General features: G+C 47.9%; 1 protein-coding gene across 1 annotated transcript in view; it reads right to left on the bottom strand.

The window, feature by feature from the left end:
- DNAAF9 (dynein axonemal assembly factor 9) overlaps nucleotides 1-15,405 on the bottom strand; it is a 230,639-nt gene that overhangs the window by 123,236 nt on the left and 91,998 nt on the right. Inside the window, exons 10-11 of the mRNA XM_082269118.1 lie at nucleotides 4,261-4,396; nucleotides 947-1,028 (exon numbers count right to left, since the gene is read on the bottom strand). Coding sequence (XP_082125244.1) covers nucleotides 947-1,028; nucleotides 4,261-4,396 — 218 coding nt within the window. The remainder of the gene's footprint in view (nucleotides 1-946; nucleotides 1,029-4,260; nucleotides 4,397-15,405) is intronic.

Genomic DNA, 15,405 nt, shown 5'->3' with positions numbered 1-15,405 from the left:
ACAGATGCTGGTATGTGAAGAGGGGGACAAAGATGGGGACACAGATGCTGGTATATGAGGAGGGGGACAAAGATGGGGACACAGATGCTGGTATGTGAGGAGGGGGACAAAGATGGGGACACAGATGCTGGTATGTGAAGAGGGGGACAAAGATGGGGACACAGATTCTGGTATGTGAAGAGGGGGAAAAAGATGGGGATACAGATGCTAGTATGTGAAGAGGGGGACAAAGATGGGGACACAGATGCTGGAATGTGAAGAGGGGGACAAAGATGGGGGGACACAGATGCTGGTATGTGAAGAGGGGGGACAAACATGGGGACAGAGATGCTGGTATGTGAAGAGGGGGACAAATATATAGGTCACAGGTGCTGGTATGTGAAGAGGGGGACAAACATGGGGACACAGATGCTGGTATGTGAAGAGGTGGACAAACATGGGGACACAGATGCTGGTATGTGAAGAGGTGGACAAACATGGGGACACAGATGCTGGTATGTGAAGAGGTGGACAAACATGGGGACAGAGATGCTGGTATGTGAAGAGGGGGACAAACATGGGGACACAGATGATGGTGGTATAGTGACATGAGGATGTGATGTCAGCTGCACATGAAAACTGATGTCTCTACAAGTGAAATCTGTGCAGTTGTCCAATCAGTTTTCATGCACGTATGGTATGAAGGAGCCCTAAGAAATTACAATTGACCAACATGTGCATGGTTCTTTATTTGGATGGAATTGGTGTTTTAGAAGGTCCAGACAATTATTTATTAGAAAACTCCTGTCTCCCAGGTTTTGGCCCCGCCCCCTGAGCTCATACAGAACAATACACACACCCCAAAGACAACAGAGCAAAACAGACTTCACTAAAGTAGAAAGGAATGAAGGGCATAAAGCGTAAAGAAAAGTGCAAACAATGGCAATTCTTTACTAAATGGACTTACCCAGGTAAGGACTGTGAGTGCTCCCAAAAAAGTAAGTCCTGGAACAGGCCAGGGGGCCCTTAGGAGAGACACACTGAGCCACCTGTGAACCCAAACGTCTTCTAATTAACACATATCACACCACGTCCTACACAGCTTGTTACACAATTATTCAGAGAAATATAGAAAGGTAACGGGAAAAAAAAAAAAAACAACTAATGATCGATCAGAAATGCCCCTTTAAAATTCTTTTTTGCTTTATTTTAGAAATGTTAAACTCCAATTTCCACAACAATATTCCTGCAATGCTAAATCATGTTCCATGTTGCAGACATCTCCGGGGATACCAGCCCTATTGCACAATGCGGTGCCATTATCAAAAACACATACCTTGCCATGGTGATGCCCTTGGAGGTGCTATAGAAAGACTTTTGTGTTTGGGTTACGGTGTTTATTATGATTATTATTATTATTACTAATATTAATACAGATCATAGTTTTGTCTATTGACTAAAAAAAATAAAAAATAAACACCAAACCTAAAGAATGCTGTACAAAAATGTGCAAAAAAGCATGCCAAAATCATGCATTAAAACACGCTGAAAAAACGATCAGACACTACGCTCAGGTGTGAATGCAGCCTTAAGGTATTAGAAAGGAGATGGGTATTTGTGTATACGGTGTTTTATGGTCGGGATGTTTAGGAAAATACGGGACTCAAAATATGGGGAAATAATGCATTTTATAGAGAGTTCAATAGTAATGCATGTAAGGCCTCGTTCACATGGACGTACCTAAAGTGAATCTTCCTCCTCAAAACAAACTTCCTTCATCCTCCCACTATACAAATAGCAATTTCTTTTTTTTTTTTTTCTTGAAATGTACAGCGCTCAGCTCCTCCCCCCATGCATGTCACTTGCCTAGGCCCGTGGTCTCCAAACTTTGTTTGCCTTTATCCGGCCCTTGGGGCACTATTCCTTTTACGGATTTCAAAAATGGGGCACTATTGCTCCCAGAGACGCCAAAGATATGACAATATACCTTCCACTGACACCAACAATAGGGCACTATTATTCCCACGGTCACCAGTGATGGGGCACTATTCCTCCCACTGACACCAATGCTGGGGCACTATTCCTCCCACTGACACCAATGCTGGGGCACTATTCCTCTCACTGACACCAATGCTGGGGCACTATTCCTCCTACTGACAACAATGCTGGGGCACTATTCCTCCTACTGACACCAATGCTGGGGCACTATTCCTCCTACTGACACCAATGCTGGGGCACTATTCATCCTACTGACACCAATGCTGGGGCACTATTCCTCCTACTGACACCAATGCTGGGGCACTATTCCTCCTACTGACACCAATGCTGGGGCACTATTCCTCCTACTGACACCAATGCTGGGGCACTATTCATCCTACTGACACCAATGCTGGGGCACTATTCCTCCCACTGACACCAATGCTGGGGCACTATTCCTCCCACTGACACCAATGCTGGGGCACTATTCCTCTCACTGACACCAATGCTGGGGCACTATTCCTCCTACTGACACCAATGCTGGGGCACTATTCCTCCTACTGACACCAATGCTGGGGCACTATTCCTCCCACTGACACCAATGCTGGGGCACTATTCCTCTCACTCACACCAATGATGGGGCACTATTCCTCCTACTGACACCAATGCTGGGGCACTATTCCTCTCAATGACACCAATGCTGGGGCACTATTCCTCTCACTCACACCAATGCTGGGGCACTATTCCTCCCACTGACACCAATGCTGGGGCACTATTCCTCTCACTCACACCAATGATGGGGCACTATTCCTCCTACTGACACCAATGCTGGGGCACTATTCCTCTCAATGACACCAATGCTGGGGCACTATTCCTCTCACTCACACCAATGCTGGGGCACTATTCCTCCTACTGACACCAATGCTGGGGCACTATTCCTCTCAATGACACCAATGCTGGGGCACTATTCCTCCCACTGACACCAATGCTGGGGCACTATTCCTCCCACTGACACCAATGCTGGGGCACTATTCCTCCCACTGACACCAATGCTGGGGCACTATTCCTCCCACTGACACCAATGCTGGGGCACTATTCCTTTCACTGACACCAACAATGGGGCACTACTCCTCTCCCTTATACCACAGATGGCATTGGTTTCTCCCACTGATGAAGGGACATTTTCTACTCCCAGCAGTCCGGCCCCCCTAAAGTATGAAGGCCTGGAGGTATAGTCTTCCATTCACAATAAAGGGGGGGGGAGCAGTGTGTCATCAGAAGGCCCACTGGCTGAGCCCAGAAGAGCCGTTATCCTCTTAATGATGTCATAAAAAACATAGCAGTGTGGGACCCGATCGGTGGCAGAAGAGAAGAGGATTCTGCAGTAGAACACTGGATCCACTTTGCAGAACCCACAACCCAGGTGAGCAGGGGAAGAAAAAAAAAAAAAAGAAAAGGGAGGGGGGTGAAGATCATCTTTAGGTGTACATCCATGTGAGGCCTGTGCTTTGCCAATCCTGTATGAACCTAGGCTGGAGTCACTATGACAAGCCTGGGTTCACATAGGGGGGTGTGGAAATCGCATGCAATTTGGACAGGAATCGCATCACATTCCTGTTCAAATCGCATGCGATTCTTTGAAGTGCAATTGGAACCCATTAATTTTGTACTGGCTCAAACCGCACCGCAAAAGTTATCGGAACTCAGTATTGGCAAATACTTGAGCTCAAATATCAGTACTCGCTGATACCTTTTTTTCTTTTGTATCAGTGCAACCCTAGGATCTTTCTTTAGAATTTGTGTAGTAAACAGACCCCCTCACAGCATGGGCTCAAATCACACCGCAAAGATATCAGTTTTAGGTATCAGGGCATTTGCACAGTACTCGTGTAAATGCTTAGTATCGGCACTGATACTGGTGCAACCCTTGAAGATCCCCTTCTGGATTAGTTAGCAGACCTGAAAGGTTTCAAGTAGTTCATTTGTTTTTTTGAATTAATGTTAGTTTTATGATATTCTTCACATAAAGTGCAACTCCGCCTTTCTGCTTTCCTATATTCTTCTCTGTAAAGTATGTACCCTGGTATTTGGTATTATTTTAGACATTTGACTCCTAAACCTTATCTCTGTAATCCCAACCAAGTCCGAGTTACCCCTAGACATAAGAACTGTCAGCTATTGTTACCTACGGTACCTCCCAGCATTGGTGCACATGACATGACATGACAATCACTGTTAAAGATTTAGTATCAGAATCTTTGCACACACCACCACCTCATCGACACGACCAAACCCCACCATTACCATGTGTTTGGCGGTGCTCCCTCCAGGTCCGGTGTTCCTGACCAGGTGACCTTCAGATGGAAATATGAAGCTGCCCGGTTTCAGGTTCTCTCTGGTGGAGTGGCTGCCGAACAGGACAAAGGGCTGCCTGCAGGGACTAGACAAAGGAAAAAAACATCACATGAGACTACACAGATACAGGTCCTCTTCATGAGTCTTCCGAACTCCTATGGCAGAACACAACAACTTGCAATGATCCGATCATACGGGCAGAAGGATACGACCTCTGGAAAAAATAATCACCTCTAGATGAACAACACATATAAACAATTATATAAGATCAATTTTAGAATTATGATTAAGCCCCCGTTCACACTGGGGCGACCTGGTCGCCTCACAGGTCGCCGCAGGTCGCCTCCCATAGGGAAGCTGCGGACCCGTTCTGATAGGAGCGACACAAGTCGCTCCGACTCAGAAAAAGGGTCCGGAGCTTCTTTGGGGCGACCAGGAGGCGACCGCCATAGACTTCAATGTTACGAAGTCCGTGGCAGCCGCTCCGAGGTCGCGTCGCGGTGCAAAGTAGCGTCGCCCCAGTGTGAATGGGGGCTTAACCGGTTGCCGACCGCCGCACGACTATATACTGCGGCGGTCAGCCCCGGCCAGGCAGAGTGACGTATCGGTACGTCACTCGCCTGTCACTGACTTGCGAGCCTATCGCGGGCGGGCGCGCGCCGAGGCGCGCGCCCGCCGCGGCTCGTTCACAGGCAAGTCAGTGCGTGTGACCGGCGGACTCGATGTCCGCCGGCCACACTACGATCGCTCCTGTGAAGGGAGAAAGACAGAGCAGCTTGTGTAAACAAGCTGCCTGTCAGTTCTCCCTGTGTAAAAGTGAAGATCTGACCGTTCTACTATGTAGAACGGTTGATCTTTGCTTTTACACCAATAGCCATGTCCCTACACAGTAGAAAGCACGCCCCTAGGACACACTTAACCCCTCCCTGTCCAATAAAGTTAACCCCTTCCCTGCCAGTGTCATTTTTGCAGTAACAGTGCATATGTATAGCACTGATTACTGCAGTAATGTCACTGGTAACCCCAAAAGTGTCAAAAATGTCAGTCAAGGGTCCGATCTGTCCGCCGCAATGTCGCAGTACCGAAAAAAAAATCGCAGATCGCCGCCATTATGCGTTAAAAAAAAAAACACCAAAAATGACAAAAATCTTTCTCTTTGTTAGTAAACGCGATAACTTTTGCGCAAACCAATCAAAATACGCTTTTTGCGATTTTTTTTACCAAACATAGGTAGCATAAAACAAATTGGCCGAAAAATGTTAAAAAATTTTGATTTTTACTTTTTTTTTTGGGGAATTTCATATAAAAAAATGTGAAAAATATTGTTATTTTTGCAAAATTTACGCTCTTTTTTTGTTTATAGCGCGTGATCAAAAAAATCGCACAGGTGATCAAATACCACCAAAAGAAAGCTCTGTTTGTGGGAAAAAAAGGACGTCAAATTCGTTTAGGTACAGCGTCGCACGACCGCGCAATTGTCCGTTAAAATCACGCAGTAAAAAATCGCAAAAAAACCCCTGGTCCTTTAGCAGCCAAATCCTCCGGGGCTTAAGTGGTTAAAGACGACCAGTCACAGTTGGCTTAAGGTAGATCTAAATATTGAATACAAAACAGTTGACGCGCTCAAAATGAATTAAACCTAGTGAAAAGGTCCAATGTGAGTCCAAAAAAAGTGTATAAATTAAATACAAGAAAAAGTGTCCCAGTGTAAAGAACAAACAATTAATATTGCCACTCGTGAACGTTGTCCTCCACCAACGTTCACGAGTGACAATATTAAATTCTTTGTTCTTTACACTGGGATACTTTTTCTTGTATTTAATTTATACACTTTTTTGGACTCACATTGGACCTTTTCACTAGGTTTAATTCATTTTGAGCTCTGCAACTGTTGTGTAGTCATTCTTTGGGTGTATGTATAATTTGCACTATTTTGATAGCGGCTTTAGTTTTCTCTTTTTATTTTTCTAGAGCGCTGACATTTTTTTATTACAAGATCTAAATATTGCCCAATAAAGGAAACCTTTGCGCTTCCATGAGGAGGAAGCAACAGTAGCTTACATATTTCTTATGGCACAAATCTCCTTTCATTTTAACTGTGAAGATTTAAACTGCCCATAGATGACCAGCGGATTGAAAAATAAAAAAGACTAGATTCCCCCATCCACACACTCAATGATGGGGGAATCCTCCCTTTTGATCGATTGTATTGCCACAGCGAGGAAACTCCCCCACAATCAGAATACACTGATCAGCACTGCTGGCCATAGCCGCTGGCGCTGATCAAGTGGGGAAAGTCGGAAAAGGCAGTTGTACAGAAATCAATCCCAGTCCCTGCTGAACCGCCCTATTTCAATGCATGCATGTCTGACTTTACTTATGAAAGGTGTAAACTTGCCCCCTTTAGTGTCATTTCATTTGTCCGGCTTCTCAGCCCAAGTCAGAGATCACCCGATCACACTTATAAGCCAGGACACAGAGTGTGAATCCAAGAAGGTGGTAAGGTAATACCAATGCTTACATTTTAGGTGACCTTTAAATGCTTTTATGACCAGAGGTCACTGAAGTAAAGATGTGCAGCGCAAATTTAGCAGCTTCATTTAACCCAACAATAACTCCGAGACTAAGGGCTCTTTCACACACGGAGTCTGCCAGACGGACTCCGTTTTTCTCAGCCGGGGATCAATCCGCTGATCCCCCACTGAGCAGGCGGATGACAGCTGTGTGTCCGCGCTGTGTGCGGAGACACAGCTGTCAGGTCCCCATTCATCTCTATGGGGGAATCAAGAGACGGTCCGTTCCCATCCGATCCGATCCACCAGACGGATGGAAAATAGGGTTTCCATCCGTCTGGTTTTGACTGATTGGATCGGATGTCAGCAGACATGTCTCCGCTGACATCCGATGCCCCATAGGGATGCAGAGGGCGTCTGTTCAGATCCACAAAAAAAAACGATCTGAACGCTCCGCCTGTGGGAAAGGGGACTACCCTGTTTACCCGAAAGTAAGACATCCCCCCCGAAAATTAGACCTACTTACAGTTTTGCCTCTCGCTGAAATATAAGGCATCCTGCCGAAAATAAGACCTCCCCGATAATAGGGCCTCCCCCGAACATAAGGTCTCCCTGATAATAAGACCCCCGAAGCTACCGTAACTCTGGACTCTGGACCGTAGCGGCAGGCGCCGCCGCGCAGCTCACTGTTGGCCGCAGCACAGCGGGAGAAGACAGGAAGTGCAAGGTCTCTTTTAATCAGAGAGCCCCCGCCGCCGCCAGGACAAGCTGCCGCCTGCTGCTCGCTCTGCCTGGACAGAGTCTGGCTGACTCATAATTAGACAGCGAGTCGCACGGGGCAGGAGTCGGGTACATTGTGTGGACACACAGGGGTGAGTCAGGTAGGGGGGTAATGTCTGATAAAGGGTTGAGGGGATGTCTGGTGAAGGTGTCCACTGGCACAGGGGTGGGGGGAGTGGGATCACTTAAAATGACACAGGAGGATCAGAGGGGGCAATCAAAATGACACGGGAGGATCAGAGGGGGGGGGGGGGTATCAAAATGACACAGGAGGATGTAATTTGCTGGTTTGTGATAACTACTACCGTACCGTATACAGGTAATAAATTTCCTTTTTTTTTGTTCAACAATAAATGTGTACCGTATTCTTCTTCATGGAAAAATGAGACATCCCCTGAAAATAAGACCTAGCGCATCTTTGGGAGCAAAAATTTATATAAAAGACACTGTCTTATTTTCGTGGAAACAGGGTACTTTGCTCATCTAGATAAAGTTTACACAGTTTTTTTAAAGATGTGTAATGCTTTTAATTTTGCATATTGTTTAATAAATACCCTGTACAAAGTTTTTCTTTATATATATATATATATATATATATTACAGTCTAACAAACTAAAATATGAAAAATAAAAATATATAATAATAATAAAAGAAACTCTGTAACGGTCTTCTTTAAACACTGAATTTCTTGCTGTGTGCACAGGGAACACACATAAAAAAACAGCAGCTAAAGCCAAGAAGCCAAGCTATGTCATAGTTGTCACGGAGATCGCATAGTTGTGAACCAGATTGATTACGGATCATTCAAGGGGGATCAGAGCGGTTTGTGACAGAGGGGTCTGACCATTAGCAGCATGCACTCATGCATGCCGCTAACCACAGACAAGTGCATGGAAATGTTAATGAACATACTGCTGATGCCTAGCAGTTTACCTCCTAACCTTAAGTTGCGGCTTCAGACAAAAACAACGTAAATAACTTTAAACAACGGAGCCATGAATATCTTTTACTTGTAAGGCTCCATGTACACGGGACGTTAGAAAAAACGTGCTGCAAAGCTAGTTCTGACGCCGGGAAAAAGCAGCTGTTAAACGTGCTTTCAGTAGCTTTTTCCATTGGCGTTATTGCACGTTTGGCCACGTTGCTTTTAGCAGCGTTTTTTCTGCCTCCATTCAAAATCAATGGTTCCCTATGGGAGCCTATTGATTTGAATGGAAGTCGCACCGCAAGTCGGATCAGGATGATCCGACTTGCGCCGCGTCTTGCACTGTGAGAATCTTGAGGGGGAACTCAACGCCAAAAATGGGGAAAAAAACTGCGTGGGGGTCCCCCCCAGGTTCCAAATCAGGCCCCCCTAAAATCCATACCAGACCCTTATCCGAGCATGCAGCCCGGTAGGGCAGGAAGGAGGAGGGGACGAGCGAGCGGCCCCACCCCCCCCTGGACCACACCAGGCCACATGCCCTCAACATGGGGGGTCGTTGGTGCTTTGGGGCAGGGGGAGCTCTGCACCCCCCACCTCAAAGCACCTTGCCCCCATGTTGATGGGGACAAGGGCCTCATCCCCACGACCCTGGCCGGTGGTTGTGGGGGTCTGCGGGCAGGGGGCTCATCAGAATCTGGAAGCCCCCTTTAACAAGGGGGCCCCCCAGACACCCGGACCCCCTCCCTATGTGAATGGGTATGGGGTACACTGTACTAAATGTAGGCTGGAACACCCAAGTACGGCAGCCTACAAGACTAGGTACACAGTGCAAATTTCTTTCCTGCAACCCATTTTCACGATTTTCCTATCAACACAGACAGTATAGAGGGGGGAATTAGCAATGGTTGGGTTGCGTGGGAAGTTATCTGCACCGGGAGAAAACCGTGATTATTGCTAGAGGTGATAGCAGCTACTAGCAATAATCGCAAGCAAATTCAGCAGGCTGGTTTTGCCCAAGTTGATCGATCAACTTGGTCCATTCAGCCTGCCCGTTACCGGTTCAAACCTTGTATGGTCAGCCTTACCCTTAATGCATCTGTAACTTTGAGACCAGGTGCGGTGCATTTTTTTCTAACAACAATGCAATGCCTTTTGAACACTGTTGGGTGTTGCCAAAAACTAGAAACCCAGAGAACTGAAGTGTCAACAAGGGATAATAGCCTCACCTTCTCACCCATTAAAAAATGCGAGTGTGGTACTCCCAGTGTGTGTTACCAGTAACAAAAAAGGGGGAGGTAGCAAGAGAGCTAAACCAAAGTAGGGAAGAGAACCACGCGGTGTTAAGGCTGTAAAAATAATGAATTCTTTATTGAAAAGAGTAAAAATATCACATATATTGGCAACTGGTCACAAACAGAGATATACAGATAATTAAAGTAACACAGGTGGTAAACCGGGATAAATCATGATGCCAGGGCACTGCTGGGTTTTCCCTATAGATTTTTTTGTTGCTGATCACGAAAATCAAATCCAAATTTGCCCATCACATACCATTTCATTGAAATCTTCAGTTTTGTCATGTTTTTCCCTTATATTTGTGTCCAAAAAATGTTTGTTTTTGTAAGAGACCTATGAACAATGTTTTTTGCAGTCTGGGCATGTCCAGGCATGAAATCAGGCAAGGTTGGAAACTGTTCTGTGGAAGTATGCAGCCCGGCCAGGCCTGGAGCCAGCTTCACACTATCTCGGCAGGCTATAAAAGTGGATTGCATACACAGATGCTGCTCATTGGATTAATATAGACCTTATATTGTGTATGTATTGTTTCAGGATATGGCATTGCCTTCAGTAGCACTGTAACAAGTAAGTTAGAAGTTATAAACCAGAGATCTTCAAACTACGGCCCTCTGGCTATTGTGGAACTACACATCCCATCAGGCATTGTAAAACTCTGGCATTCACAGACATGACTAGGCATGATGGGAATTGTAGTTCTTGAACAACTGGAGGGCCATAGTTTGGAGACCCCTGTTATAGATGTTTTACAGGACGATTGGTGTCGGTCGATTAGTCTCGTCAAGTTCGCAACAGCCGAAATACATTCTGCTATATTTGTGGCGAATGTTCTCGCTATTGATGAAGGAGCGCCATTGCATACCTCATTGTAGCCAGCCAGCTCGGAAACGCGTCGCATATAGTGACGTCACTTCCTCCTCTAGGACGGTGTTTGGGATCCAGGCCTCGATATTGGCTCGTCCTCTAACCAGCCAACATCTATTGAGAAGTCCCTGCTACCGATTCAGCCGGCAGTTTCCGTCACAGAGCACGGACCCCCTCCCTCGTCCTCCGCCGCTGCCTGAGGAATCTGACGGTTCACACTGGACATCTGTTACATGCTTACTTACTCCTCTACATTTGTGAGGGGTTTATGCTTATTTTCCAATAAATCTCGTAATACTACACTTAGAGGTGCCTCCTCTCTCCTTTCTTTCCCTCTACATCATTTGGGACTTTACTTCAGGTCCCCCCGGATGGCTGCCATTAAATGTATGGACTACTGATTTTTTGGACTTTTAAATCATTTATATTTATTGTTGCCTCTGTTTGGGCTTCGGTTAAAGAGGGGTGTGTTGGATTGTGGGAAATGTAGTCCCGAAGAGGATAAAGACTATGGACGGTGAGCCGGATTGAACTATACTCCCAGGGAGCTGTGGGTTCCGCGGTGAGCGATGGGAGAGTCTATAAATTAGGGGTGGGGCGGGGCCGAAGGTTCTTGCCTCGGGGACAGCGTGCTGTGTGGATGAGGGAAGAGCTGCTGCGGTGTGCAGAGTGAGTATAGGCAGCAGCCTAGCGGAAGACACCTTGGAGAGGTGGCAGATGTCACGGAGAGGTGACGGACTGAGAGTAGAGACACCTGAGAGAGGCGGCGGGTGTTACAGCGGAGTAACCGGCCTGGTGTGGCGGACTGATGGAAAAGAGCGTCAGAGGATTGGGTGAGAGATGCCTGGTTGCAGTAAACACAGTAGCTCACGGACATAGAGGAAAGGCCGGTGACGCAGTACAGACACAGAGGGAACTCTAATGGGATAGAGCAGCTGCCATAGGACACTCTGGTTCTTTCATAGTGCGTGGCGAACCAAGAGACCCCACCTATATTTACACAGGGCCATAGACTGTATACATCTTAAGACAGAACCCGGATACCAATATTTCTCCTTCCTTTTAGATTACAAATATTCCCTTTTCCTTTGGATTACAAATGTCATTCATGGAATGATTAGAGTGTCACTGCCGGCAAAGATTAACAAGGCCTTGCCCAGGAGGAGACTCATATAATCCACAGAAAAGGGGGCACCCTATAGGTGACAGAGTGCACTCTTTCAGGTTATATTACAATGCAATATTAATGCAGCTAAGTTAATTGAATCGAATTACTTCATTCTTTAGTAACCGTATTTATTGGCGTATAACACGCACCGGCGTATAACAAGCACCTTAATTTTGGGGGAGAAATTTCAGGAAAAAAGCTGAAATTTTAAATAAACAGCTTTGAACTCAGAACATTTTTTTTTTAATCAAATGTAGTCTCACCAGTGCCCACGAATGCAGCCTCATCAGCGCAGTGCCCACGAATGCAGCCTCATCAGCGCAGTGTCCTTAAATGCAGCCTCACCCGCGCAGTGCCCATAATTGCAGCCTCGCCAGCGCCCATAATTGCAGCCCCGCCAGCGCCCATAATTGCAGCCTCGCCAGCGCCAGTGACACTATCCGAATCACTTTTAAAAATGTCCAGGAAGCAGCGCTGAGAGGTAGAAGGGGGCGGGCGGCGCCGAGATGAAGGAAGGACGCGCTGTCATTGTAAGTCCCAGCGCCTATGATAGACGTCGGCATAGGAGGCAGGACATCCGATGACAGCGCGTCCTTCCTTCCTTTTCTCGGCACTGCTTCCTGGACTTTTTTTTTTTTATATCGGCGTATAACACGCACTGTTACTTTTTCCTCCATTTTTAGGAGGAAAAACTGAATTTTTGTAAAATCTTACCTGTAAAATTCCTTTCTCTGAGTCCTCCGACAGTCGCCGCCTCTTCATATTCGTCACATATGGGGTATTAGACTTTGCTCCGAAGGAGTAGCTAGGCAACAGAATATGTTAACATTAAAGCTTTTAACATATCCCACCCTCAAGGGGTGGTCCCCTCAGTCAATACCCTCCTACTTCCTGCAACCATATCTCAGTTTTAGTGGAATAGCAGTAGAGTATACAACCAAACCCCAAAAGAGGGGCGGGGCGGCGACTGTCGGAGGACTCAGAGAAAGGAATTTTACAGGTAAGATTTTACAAAAATTCCGTTTTCTCTTACGTCCTCCGACAGTCGCCGCCTCTTCATATTCGTCACATATGGGGACGTCCCAAAGCAGTGCAAACATGAGGGGTGGGAAACGCATCCGCGCCGAAAAGGCAACGCAGTCTCCGCATCAAAGAAAGGAACCTTACCAAAGGAAGGAAACCAGCTGGGCAACAGGAAAAACAAGTGCTCAACAGGAGCAACAACCCAGGAAAAGACAAATAACCAGGGGATAAAAAACTTATCCCAATAGCCAGAGGTCCCCAATAAGGGACCCTAGGGAATTGCCGCACTAAGAACCTTGCGGCCAAAGGAAGCATCCGCCGATGCCTGATCATCTACTTTGTAGAATTTCGTGAACGTGTGTACGGTCGACCAAGTCGCCGCCTTACACACCTGGGCTACAGAAGCCCCATGACGACAGGCCCAAGACGTACTCGGAGATCTAGTAGAGTGCGCCTTCACAGGCACAGGGGGAACCTTCCCCTGCAAGGCATAGGCCTGTTCAATGGTCTGCCTGATCCATTTGGCGATGGTAGAGGCCGAAGCCGCCATGCCCTTCCGAGGACCCTCTGGAAGAACAAACAAGGAGTCCGTCCTTCGAAAAGACTCAGTCGATTTAAGGTAAACCCTTATCGCCCGAACAACATCCAGAGAATGTAATCTCACCTCCTTGGGATGTTTAGGCTTCGCGCACAGCGAAGGCAAGACAATATCCTCATTAAGATGGAATTCCGAAACTCGCTTCGGAAGAAAAGAAGGATTAGGTCGCAAGACCACCTTATCCAAGTGAATAACCAGATACGGAGACTTGCAGGACAAAGCCGCCAGCTCCGACACTCTGCGAGCCGAAGTGATCGCCACCAAAAAGGCGACCTTTTTGGACAACATAGACAACGAGATCTCCCTGATCTGTTCAAAAGGAGCACGTTGCAACACAGACAGAACGAGATTCAAGTCCCAAGGGGGCAAAGGATCCCTCCTAGGAGGAACCAGATGCCGCACTCCCTGAACAAAAGTGCCAACCAAGGGGTTGGAAGCCACGGGACGTTGAAATAGAACGGCCAGCGCAGACACCTGACCCTTTATCGTAGCCAGCGCCAAACGCTGCTCGACACCCGTTTGAAGGAAGGACAGCACTCGGGAAACCGAGTACGTGCGGGGTGAAAACCCCCTGGATTCACACCAGGCAAAATAGGCCTTCCAAGTACGGTAATAAACCTTCCCCGAGGAAGACTTCCGCGCGTTGATCAAAGTATGAACGACCTCTGGAGAGAGACCCTTCTCCTTCAGGACCTCGGTCTCAACAGCCAGGCCGTCAAAGCCAGAGACTGTAAAGCAGGATGGTATATCGGTCCTTGAGACAGGAGATCGTCTCGAAGAGGCAGACGCCACGGGGCGTCGACCGCCAGATTCACGAGGTCTGCGTACCAGGACCGGCGAGGCCAGTCCGGTGCCATAAGAATCACCGTGCTGCGTTCCGAGTGAAACCTGCGAAGGAACCTGGACAGCAACTGAATCGGTGGAAACGCGTACATCAGCCTGTACTGATGCCACGGGGCCACTAACGCGTCCGACGCGTCTGCCCGAGGGTCGCGCGTCCTTGCCACGAACCTTCTCACCTTGTTGTTGAGACGAGATGCGAACAGGTCCACATCTGGAAGACCCCACGTCGCGCACAACATCTGGAAGACAGCCGGGTGGAGAGACCATTCCCCCTGATCCAGGGTCTGGCGACTCAGATAGTCCGCCTGCCAGTTCTCCACCCCCGGAATGTGAACCGCCGTTATCGCCGGGACATGAGTCTCGGCCCAAGACAGAATGTCGGCCACTTCTCGAGCCGCTCGGGCACTCCTGGTGCCCCCTTGGTGGTTGATGTAGGCCACCGCCGTGGCGTTGTCCGTCTGCACCCGAACCGGGCAGCCCTGCAGCCGGTCCGTCCAGCAATGAAGACAGAGACTTATCGCACGCAATTCCAGAATGTTGATCGGAAGTGAAGACTCCCCCTCCGACCAAGTTCCCTGGGCGGACAGAACGCCCAGAACACCACCCCAGCCCGACAGGCTGGCATCCGTGGTGATCACCGTCCACGAGATAGGACGAAACGACTTGCCCCCGGACACCATCGGGGACTGGAGCCACCACAGAAGGTCTCTTCTGGTGCGATGACTCAACGAGATTTGAAGATCCAGAGATTGAGGTCGCCCGTCCCACCTGGACAGGATCTCCGCTTGGAGACCCCGCGTGTGAAACTGGGCGAAGGGAATCGCCTCGAAGGCCGAGACCATCAATCCCAGACATCTCATGCATGTTCGCAGAGACGAGTGCGGAACGTCCCTGAGGGACCTGACTTCCTCCTGAAGAGTCCTGAGTTTGTCTTCCGGCAGGAAGACCTTCGCCTGCACCGAGTCCAGAATCATTCCCAGGTAGGGAAGACGAACCGACGGACTCAGTGTCGACTTTGGAAAATTTATCGTCCAACCAAACTCCTGCAGAGTTTGCATCGTGACAGACAGGTCCTTCTCCAGAC

Source organism: Pelophylax lessonae, assembly GCF_965119305.1.
Source record: "Pelophylax lessonae genome assembly, chromosome: 1".
Taxonomy (NCBI): Eukaryota; Metazoa; Chordata; class Amphibia; order Anura; family Ranidae; genus Pelophylax; species Pelophylax lessonae.
This window is presented reverse-complemented; position numbering and strand designations above follow the sequence as displayed.